At 39.7% G+C, this 11516-nt stretch overlaps 1 protein-coding gene across 1 annotated transcript in view; it reads left to right on the top strand.

The window, feature by feature from the left end:
• Positions 1–9201, top strand: part of ADCY2 (adenylate cyclase 2) — a 210226-nt gene extending 201025 nt beyond the window's left edge. The window contains exons 23-25 of the mRNA XM_063399668.1: positions 415–529; positions 4590–4714; positions 5236–9201. Of these exons, the coding sequence (XP_063255738.1) occupies positions 415–529; positions 4590–4714; positions 5236–5388 (393 nt within the window). The 3' untranslated portion in view covers positions 5389–9201. The remainder of the gene's footprint in view (positions 1–414; positions 530–4589; positions 4715–5235) is intronic.
• The last annotated feature ends 2315 nt before the right edge of the window (positions 9202–11516 follow it).

The raw sequence follows: 11516 nt of genomic DNA on the forward strand, positions 1-11516 counted from the left end.
TGTCCACAAGCATTATTTATTATGAAAGGGAATACAATAGAAGCAGACACTTAGACATAATGAATTCACTGATTCTAGACACATATAGATATTGAATGCCTGTGGGATTAGGTAGCAGCTAATCAGTCACTTGACAATCAAAACGTTAGATTAGGCATGGTTTGGATCTATCACTTCTAGACTGCCCGGTTGTACACAAGTGAAACCCATCCTGTCCTTTGGGCATTGTTTGATCTAACTGATGCTCAACAGGCTACCACCCTCTACATTACTCCTCTCCATCTGCCTGCTGACACTAGGACATCCCTAAGGGCTTAAGTGTCTTCAAGTGTTCAGCGTATTTTGGTTGTATTCTCACAGCATCCAAGGCTCACAAGAATGATTTTACACTGTTTGTTTGTCTTTTGAATTCAGGAACCTGAACGGCAGTATATGCACATAGGAACCATGGTGGAGTTTGCATTTGCCTTGGTGGCAAAACTGGATGTCATAAACAAGCATTCATTCAATGACTTCAAGTTACGAGTAGGTGAGTATCACAGGATTCTTAGGAGACTATCATAGACAAGGGGGAGAATTCAGTGCAAAGTACCAGCTGATCAAAGTAGTAGTAGAACTGACCAAAAGGGCCATGACAGTAAACAGCACCATCCTCACCCTGTTTAAAAGCAGCCTACACAGTAAGGCCCATCAGCCCCTGGAGTGTTTCTAGGCTAGACTTGGAAAAGGGCAGCATTGCTGTTTAAAGAATGGTTGAAAAAAATGTGTTCACATGGCTCTGAATGGTTTTATGGTAACTCTGTAAAAATTATTGTAGTGGTTATAAGCCATACATTTTTGGAAGTTTACAAATACCAAAACAATACACAAGAAAACTCTAGACTGGGCTTTGCAAAACTATATAAATGGTTTTTCAGAGGACAAGAGCTATAAGGGGCCAGTGAGGCTGGAGTTTGAAATATTTTACATGTACTAAATTCACACAAGCACACAAAAATGCACTCTTTCCTTTGCAGTGTTAGACAAGGGAGAGTATTTGTCTTTGTTATTCAGATAAGAGCAAAGATAACTCGTTTTTTATCTTGGAAAGAGGTATCCCTTATGTTTCAGTTTCTAATTGCTTCTTCTTGTGCATCCTGGTATTTTTAAAAAGAAATAGACAGTTGCAGTAAGCAGTAAAAAGAATGATGAAATAAATGAATTCAAAGCTGGTCAAGAACCATATGTTCCAAAGTGTTTATTTCCTGATAGCAGTACACAGCAGTTTCACAATGCAATATGTAACGTGGAAAGTGTGAAATGAAAACAGTAAACAAATACTGAAAACCCATAAATTCTGTAAACGTGTCAGAAGTATTTGATTTCCAACAGTTATTCTCCTGTCTTGTCTTTTTCTTGCTGTGCCGCTTGTTTTTTCCTTTCAGCTACTCCTCTCAAGTCTATTTCACAGTGCCACCCACTGGCAAAACTTGCTGTCTTCTGACTTTGAAACAGGGGCTTCTTAGGGCACTCCTTTGCCAGTATGTTTTGTATTCCTTGCTAGAGCTAAAAATGACAAAGCAAATCAGAAGTATGCTTCCTTCTCAGAGGGTTACAGAACTTGATGGTTCTTGCCATAGCTGACATGGCACATACTTGCAAACAATTTGTATCAGCAGCTTCAGTACACGCAGAGAGCTGCTGGATGCTGGGGCTACATCTGCAAATTGCTTAAAGCAGTACTGAGTCCTTTTAAGTGGAGACCATGAAGCAAAACAAAATGCTCACTTTGGATATTTAAAGTTCTTGCTAAAGATTACAGAGTACTAAGGCTCCTTAATTCATGAAATGAAACAATGTTTTAACTCTAAAAAGAAACACAGGCCCCAAAGTGGTATTTGTGCCACCATAATCCAACATAGGCACCACTGAGATCTTAATTTTCACTGCACTTCTCCACTTCCCACCACTGGATGATGAAAGCCTCTGATATCCATATTAATTATAGCCACAGAAACATTTTAACAACTACTTCTAACCTAATCCCCACTGTAAGGACTTGTACCCAAACTGTCCTTTGTAAAAGCCTCCCTTGGCCAGCATCTAACACTGAAATTTTTGCAACTCATTAGATGTCTCAGCTTTCATAATTTTCTGTGAGTGCCCAAAATACTAATGTGACTTAGGAGGTACACAGTGCTCTGATCTTGTCAGGCAAGGGAGGGGAGCATCTAGATGACATTTTAGGCATTCCTCCCCTTCTGCAAGTTGAGGTGCTTGATTTATGAGACAAGCTCAGATATGCTTTTGCTGCAGGTTTTGCACAGGTATTGCTCTCTTTCAGAAGAGAAGCTGGTGTGTTGTTTTCCATGTAATGTCATTATTGGAATATTTGTATGTATAATAGGTGACTTAATTTGGTTCCTGGTTTTGGGTGAGGCTAGGCCATGAGCCCAGCCTGTAGGATTCTTCAGAATGAAGTATCTGCTTCATTCCTGCTGAACAGTGTTGCATTTCATGGAATGATTAAATATTGCTTTGGATATGAGAGAAAGAGATAGATGATATCACCCTCTGATAGAGCATTCACCTATAGTGAGAGTACTACTCTTCCAGACTTGCCCCAACAAACATTCATGTGTGTTGTGCAAAAAAACCTCACACCAGCAGGAATGACATAGAGCAGCATATCCCACAATCCCTGGGTGGCCAGAACACATTCCTGAGATATATGGGCAGAAGTTTCCTCAAAGGAGAAGGGATCTGAAGGTGATTCCTGAGCCCCTGAGGCATTTCTCAAACCAACAATGGTGGTGGTTCAGGAAGGAGATTGTATTTTGTAGGAAAGTCCCACTGCGCTGCCCCTGTTTCTGGACCATGGCCACACACATTTCTTCAACATTCCCTGCTAGCCAGATTGGGCTACCCAGCAGATGGCCTCTGTGGATTCCACTCTTAGTTCCCCAGTGCTTTCTACAAGTTGTATGTCATGAAATAGAAAAACCTATCCATAGCTCAATTGTTAATACAAAGTTTTGTAAGGCCCAAGTCCCTTTTTGCACGTAACCCCAAACACTTAAACAAATACATATTAGGTTCCATTTGATATCTTGTCGTGTTTGCATATTTTTCCAATTTAACTTCTACAGTCACATTTTTCAGGGTTTCCAAGTGGGCTGATAGTGTGGTTGCTAATCTGCACTGCCATGTTACATACCAGATGAGCCAGCTCTAAGATCCCTTTCCATCCTACAATCACACTGTCATTTTGCTGCATAAGTATATCCCTAATGATGGTTTCTGTCAAGGAATTAGCAGAAATTAGTTATGATCCATTGAGATAAATTTAGAAATCCAACTAACTCACTTGTTCAGGGTTTATTTCTCACTAGGCCTAACTTGGATTTCCTGCTCATCGGTATGTACAGCTACTACAAATGGTACTACATTTGATGCTGATTACTTTGCATTTTGCCTCCTAGTTTCTTTCCCTACTAGTGAGTACAACTCACTCCCTTTACAGACATAATATAGGTTAAAAACTGACTGCAAGATAAAAAATGCCCGGAGTCTAATGAAGGACTATATTGTTCTACTCCATGCTTAATCAAATTATTTGAATACATATATTTATACTGTAGATCTTTAATACCATTCTGTGGTCAATCCAGCCTTCAGAACAAGGTTTCAAATCCTTTCAGCCCATTTGCATTGGTTTATTCTACATTTAAGAAGCAAAGAAGCTAAAAAAGTAACCTGATTGGGCCATCAGCTATTGCAGAGAGGTGAGGATGTTTTCACTACAAGTAGAAATTAAAAGAAATTCTTGTATATCTGTTTTCCCAGAAGCTGCTGCTCAACCCACAGTGTGGTTCTCATGCTACATAATAAAGGCAGCAGCAGGTTATTAGGATACCAGTGGCTGAAAAGAGTAAACTACTCAGGGAGCTGTAAAACTAAGATTAGATGAACTGACTTTTGGCATTTTTATAACTAACACTCTGCTGTCATAAATGGTTGATAAAACCCTGATGAACAACGGTTTGCTGCCGTACTCACTATTCAGTGAGGGCCAAATGCTGCATTCATTGACTTGCTATATGCCAGATGCACTGTGTGTCCTTGTTTGCTGGATCTTCACAAAATCACAGAATCAGTTAAGATGGAAAACACCTCTGAGATTGTCGAGTCTGACCTATGACTGAACATCCCCATGTCAACTACACTACAGCACCAAACGCCACATCCACTCTTTTCTTAAACACCTCCAGGGATAGTGATTCCACCACCTCCCTGGGCAGTCCATTCCAACGTCTAGTCACCCCTGAAGCAATTCCTCCTAATAATCACCCAAATCTCCCCTGGCACTGCTTGAGACTGTCATATTATCCTGTCACTGCTTGCCTGGGAGAAGAGAGCAACTTCCACCTGGCTACAGCCTCCTTTCAGATAGCTATAGGGAGTGATAAGGTGTCCCCTGAGCATCATTTTCTCAAGGCTAAACAACCCCAGTTCCCTCAGAGGCTCCTCATAGAACTTGTGCTCCGGGGGCTTCACCACCTTTGTTGCCTTTCTCTTCATTGGTAATGTTAAGTTCTGATGTTTTCCAGGTATAAACCATGGACCTGTAATAGCTGGAGTAATTGGAGCTCAAAAACCACAATATGATATTTGGGGCAATACAGTAAATGTGGCCAGCAGGATGGACAGCACTGGTGTCTTAGACAAAATACAGGTAAGTCTTGATTTTGTGCTAGTAGGCTTTCACCTAAAATGGCAGAATGGCCTAAAGTTTGGTTAACTGACAGTTGTGTGAGAAACTGGCAACAGCAGCTCAGAAAGGTGATGCTAACCTTCATCTTACCATCACTACATTTGCACAGCCTTGGTAGAAAGACAGGGAAGCTTGGGTCTACTCAAGTGAAAATAAGCTCCTGAAGCTGAGGAAAGTGCTACATGAGGAAGAGTATTGTCCCTAGTTCCATTTATCTATTTACAAGCTCTCTGCTGGCAACCCTGGGTACAGAAGTGGTTACACAAGATTTGACATTAGATGTAAGTGATTAGAATTGGCATCCAGCAACAGAGTGCTTGAAAGTTCAGGTGTTCAAACCTCACCTGAGACCCTTAAAGGCCTTATGAGCATTACAGCAAACTCCTTATAACTGAAAGGAACATTATATTATCTTCACGCTCTGGAAGAACATCCTGTTCTGCCTTGTTATCAACACTGGCTGTATTACTGTATTGTTGCAGGTTACAGAGGAGACAAACAACGTCCTGCAAACACTGGGGTACATGAGCACCTGCAGAGGAATAATAAATGTAAAAGGAAAAGGAGAATTAAAGACATACTTTGTACATACAGAAATGACAAGATCCCTCTCACAAGGGAACGTGGCATCTTGAAGATGCTTGTACGTGTCATCAGTACCATATTTTCAGGAAAGTATCACGCACTTTTTAACTACATTTTGGCCCTTAACATGCGTGCTATTTTCTGGTATGTGGCACTTATTTTAATATGGCTGCAGAATAGTCCCATGAGCCATCATTTTGCACCTTGATATTTCTATGTGCAAGGACATATGTACGCGATAGGACTGGAAGATTGTACTGCTACTTGCACTGTTATTCAAAGACAAGACAAGAAGGAATAGGAATCAAAAAGCGGTAAAGCATACTGAAAGGACTAAAGAGAAGTGTTAGTGACAAATGTGGGGAAAAAAGGCAATAAAGCTAGGGGTGCATACTATTTTCTGATGCATGGTGTTTTCTGGAAAATACAGTCGCTCCCCAATAGCATCCACTAATCTGGTATTAAAGTATACAGTATTGTAAATAAGTTTACTCTGTCCACACATGATTTGGATGTGATCACCAATTGCATCTCATAGCCAGGGACACGTTGGGTGGCTTGCTGGCATTCTTTCTGAAGAGAGAACTAACAATGCTGGAATAGTTTTGTACAAACGTGTCAAATGTTTTGAAGCTATTGTCTTTTGTAAGGTTAATTCATTAAAAGTTTATATGTACTTTGTCTTACTGTTGCTGTCTCTTAGTTTTGCTTCCTTTCTTGGCTTCTGTCGCTCTAAACCTGCGTGTTTTCTGCTGCTGCCACTGCTTTTTATTCAGTAGTTAGAAGGTGAGGCAGGCTATGGCCAGCTACCTCAACAGCCTTGGTTAATAATATCTGCTAGACTTGCTATTGCCTTTCAGAAACTAAATCACCTCTACTGTCTTCAGTCATGAGTGGCATCCTAGGCACTTTGCAGTCACTACCTAGGTGATACAGAAGACTAACCTCAAATCCATAAACACTAGCAAAGTGGGGGATACTGAAAACAGTAGCAGTGCTACTTAACTGGCCTGCAGTGCTTAAACAGTAACAAGGAGAAGCTTACAAGAGAAGAAAAAGTTCTGTTTCGCACTTTGACAACCTCTTTTGCCCTTGCATGCCTTTCACTTAACCTTCATAATGCTGGATTTTGTGGGATAAAGTAATAATCTCATTTATCACTTAAAGTAATTATCTCATTTATACTCTCTAGGACATGAGTATGAGTAAAATGCTATTTTGTGGATATTTGAGATTAATTTAAATCCCTTTGAATTGAAAAGTATCATATTTGCAGAGTTTCATAGATGAGACAGGTGAAAGACAGTAAAAGCAGGTAATTTTACTATCTATGCTCCTTTGAAGCACAGATAGCAACAATTAAGTTTTGTGTTGTTGTAATCAATTCTTTTAGTCATAGCATCCTAACAAGAAAATAATACTATTTACAAAATAGCACGTACTTACAAGATTTTTTTTTGAGTGATACCATATGAATATGGAAGTCAACTTATGCACTGTTACCTCTGGCATGTTACTGAAATGTAAAAAGTATTCAGACTGCTCATTCATGAAACATGCATACATATTTGTATAGCATTGGTATCCTTTCTGAAGCTCTCAAAATTGTGGGTCACAAATACATGGCATCAGTCCAGTCTTACTGAATGTGGCACAGTTTACTCACAGCAGCCATCTGCCCACTAGTGAACTGGAATGACAGTAGATTTCAAAGTGCCTAATTTGCTGTAAAACAGACAATCTGAATTTTGATCCCCTTAAGTAAGTCTAAAAGCAAAATGTAAGTTATTTCACTTATGTTCGACATAACACACCTTATTTTTCATCCAGTCCTGGAGACTTTTAAACAGTAATTTTCAAGACAGGTGCTCAGTCTAATAAAATCTCATGAAAAATATTTTTGTTGTCTTTATGATTTCTTCCTTTTAATTAATAATTTAAGAGAAATGTTTTCCAGTGGAATAAAGACTTTCCAAATAGCTTGCATGGCCGCAAAACCAATGTCCCAGTCATTGGCTAGCTGTCAGTTAGCTATGTCACTTAAGACTTCTCCTAAATCTCTCCTTCACCACTTACTATAAATCTGTCCTAGGAATACCGAAATAAGTTATTGATCTCCTTCTTAGACTCTGAATGTACTCTGGGCCTTTAAAATCGCTGTGGTATTACCACAGGTCAACGCAGTAATTTCTTGCTGTGGATGAAAACCCTTATGTCAAGTTGATTCCATTATATTGTTGTATGTATGTACAGCTTTCAGGTATAACCTGTGCATTCAGGATTTTGCTTTCATTTGTATCCTTGCACATCATTAACAAACCTTGTACCTAACTCCATAGCCTTGTTTCTGTGATTTTTGTAAAAGTTAAACAATATTATTTCTGTAAGCTACGAAATGTTAAAACATATGAATGGTGGGGAGCAGACCAGTCCAATGAAATATAAAGAAAGGTAGGTATGTGCCCTCCAAGGACACCTTAAAAATGCCCATAATCAAGGCACTCATATTTCACTGGTGTTCTTCTCACATTTTGTAATTGCATTTAGATTCTTGCAGCCAAATCCTGCTAAAGAATAAGAATATACACAAAAGATACACATATGTTTGCCCAAAGAAAGGTGCATACCATTCTCTCTAGCCTTCAGTTGCTGAGTATTGCTGTCTTTCTAGTGCTAAGAAGCTGTTTGTATTTAATAAATACCTCTTGTCTTCCAATGCATTTTACATCTACTGTTTATACTAGCTTATTTCTCCTCTGTCTAGATTCACTTATGAAAAGAACTTTATTTCCTCCTCCTGCAGCAATTTTGGACTGAGTAACTGGATGTAACACTACTCATGTATCAGCCCATAACCCGAAAAACTTTATGATATTGATGTAAATCAGCACTTGCCATTCCGTATATTCCACATCACAGTAAGAGTCATCAAGTTTTACAACTTCCATGTTGGTGACATAGCTCACAGCTTGTTAGTGAACCACAGAGTGGGACTTCCAAAAGTACAATGCAAATGCATTTCACACTGTGAGGCAGCAGCCGAAAGATCCATGTAAGAGTGATTCACTGTGCTCTGGGAAAAAGAATCAAATGGGAACACCTGGAAAGCCTGCTGGAATTCTTTTTCCAAGTCAGTGCTTTGCTTCAATTTATGGAGGGCTACTAAAGGACAGGAAGAAAGATAAGCCTTGCAGACGTTTTTATAAACTATGTAAATAGTTTGGATTACCTGCAAATTAATGTTATTTAGCTGCTGTTTCTAAACAGAAACATGTTTTATTTATGATATGTGAAAAGCATTTTTAATTTTCTGATATTCATATATGCTTCCTCCATTTTGTAAAATATCTACCAATCCTCCCTTTTTCCACTGAGACACAGGTAGTTGAGTCTGCTTGTCTCTAAAGTGATGTGAGGGAAGAGCTGTTGCAAGTCTTTCCTGCTTTGTTTTTAGAACCTCGTATCAGGACAAATAATAAGCTATATTGTCAAGACGCTTTATATAGCAGAAGATTTATTGTTAAAAGATTTTACTATCTTGTACGTTAATGCATAGTTTTCCGTCTTGTTGTGGTTATGTATGAACACACACTAATTTTTAATTTTCACATAGCAGATTCTAGGTGTAGATAGTACCCTTCAAGACTTTACAAGTAAGCCCCAAACAAGTTTAAGTCTAGGGATTTTTTTTGTTTTAGTCTTCATTTTTTGTCTAAATTAGCGGAGTGGTTCTGAGGAGAATATGTAGAATGAGAGATATGTGCCTTAAAAAAGTATGTAACTAAGAGATAATTTTTTGTTTATTGAAATCATTCCGATTTGTGTGGATTTGTCAAAAATGGTATATAAATCAAATAAACTTGTTCACCCTAAAGTTTGCTACATATTAATTTTAAGCCTTTTCAAATTTAGAGGCAGGGATTAATCAGGTCAATGTAATTTTTCATATATCAAAATGCAAGATAAGGGCATTTTATTAATGTTTGCAACTATGAAGATATGAACCCCTTTATTTAAAAGGATGCCCTGATTAAAACAAAGATTCTGTCACAAATTCTTTAAAATTTTTTGGATGCATTATTTTTCAAATCTATTTGTAGCCATTGAGATGCTCTTCATGAAAATCTCAGTTTTGACAGGAAAAAATGTATGTGAAGTATTTTGAAAGGTTGACATTCCTGGACTTGAATTTTTCATGTTTGATTACAAAAAAGTGATACAAATAGCAATTTTTATGAAAGTTATGTCATCTCATGTGTAAAATGTGTATAACTTTACTTACCAAGAGAGTTGTTGAATAGAATATTGATCTGAACTGGAGCAGCTATCAGTCAGCTACACTGGGTTGTGTGGCAAGGTTTTTGTAGAGAGGAGAGGGGGACAGGGCTACAGGGGTGGTCTCTGTGAGAAGCTTCCAGAAACCTCCCCCATGTCCAACAGAGCCAAAGCCAGACAACGCCAAGACCAACCAACCACTGGCCAAATTGAGCCCATCAACAACAGCTCTGGAATAACATATTTAAGAAGAGATAAAAAATGCGGCAGAAACAGTTCCAGGCAGCAAGGAGCTATTCCCGTGCAGCCTGTGGTGCAGACCATCGTCAGGCAGCTGTGTCCCTGCAGCCCCTGGAGGTCCATGGTGGAGCAGAGACCCAACTGCTGCCCACAGACAACCCCACACTGGACCAGAGGGATGCCCCAAAGAGGCCGTGACCACGTGGGAAGCCTGTGCTGGAGGAGGCTCCTGACAGGACCTGTGGGTCCATGGAGAGAGGAGCCAGTGCTGTAGCAGGTTTGCTGACAGGACTTGTGACCCCATGGGGAAACTGCACTGGAGCAGCCTGTTCCAGAAGGACTGCACTCCATGAAAGGGACCCACGGTGAGCATTCATGAAGAATTGCAGCCTGTGAGAAGGATTCACAGGGGAGAAGTTCTTGGAGAACTGTCTCCTGTGGGAGGGATTCAGTGCTTCTGAAGAGCCTTCCTGTTTGAGGCAGGCATTCAGTCGGTAATCAGGATCTAGAAGAAACAAGCAATTCTGTGAAACAACTGGCTTGACCCGAAGCTAGAGTAGTAGAAAGGGGACAGATTTCGAGCCATTTTTATTTCAGCCTCTTTCAAGAACCATCAAATGGAACATATTTGGCAAAGACTGTCTCCTTCATGGCTCAGCTGATGGTCAGCACCACATGGCAAACTGATAGATGTTGAGGCCAAAGAGCTAGGACAGGAGAGGGCTTTTTCCAAGGCTTTTTCTAAGCCTTAATTTGACAGCAGGCTGTCATCTCAGCTCTAAGTGACATAGGGTTAAAACAGGTACCTCAGCTTGTAGTAAGAAAACAGCTACTGTTTTTTCTATGCATCAGTGCCCTTTCCAGTTATATGTCACCTGTTCTCTTGTGTCCATCCTGTCTCCCTTCCCATTGTCCCTTTTGTGTCCCCTCTCCCTGCCTCCAATATAATTTGCTTCATATTCCTTTTAGAAAGATTTTTCAGAGTTATTCTGCAAACCAGTTTGATATTACAGAACAGTGACCCTGCCTTTGAGACGCGTTATGGCTGTAAAGTACATACCAACATGTTCAAAAGCTGGACACCTTCGCAGTGGAACCTGAGGGTGTGTTACTACACTCCAAAAGGGCAGGCAACTGAACTTCTCCTCCATAACACACCAAATTCAAAGCAACTTTTAACACTTTGGTCTCTTAGCTCAGCTGTATAGTTTTCACCATATAGACTAGAATTGCTCCGTTGTTCACGTGTTCACACTGAAGTTACTAAGGAAACAGCCTGACCTTCCATGCTATTTTATAATACAAACATACACCTAACAGTAGCATATTAATAAAGTCTGGCTGCCACTGGAACAACCCCCCCCAGGCATTCATATCCTGCTTCTGGGGAGTCTGCAAAAGGTGACCAGGAAGAAAAGCCTTTGTAACTTTCAAATAATTCTGAAAGGATTTTTACCTTCATTGGGAAGGAAAAATTAAGTGAAAAGCATCATTTTTAATTGTTTCAAATGGGGGGGTGGTGGTGATATGGCAAATCTGTAACAAGCACTCAGCAATGTTTGTGACAATCTGTATTGCATCCAGATATTGTAATTCAATGTAATTTTAATAAAAACAAGCTACATGAGAACAGCAGAAAGAAAACTGGAGAGAAATCTTTCAG

This window comes from Prinia subflava, chromosome 1, assembly GCF_021018805.1.
Source record: "Prinia subflava isolate CZ2003 ecotype Zambia chromosome 1, Cam_Psub_1.2, whole genome shotgun sequence".
Classification (NCBI taxonomy): domain Eukaryota; kingdom Metazoa; phylum Chordata; class Aves; order Passeriformes; family Cisticolidae; genus Prinia; species Prinia subflava.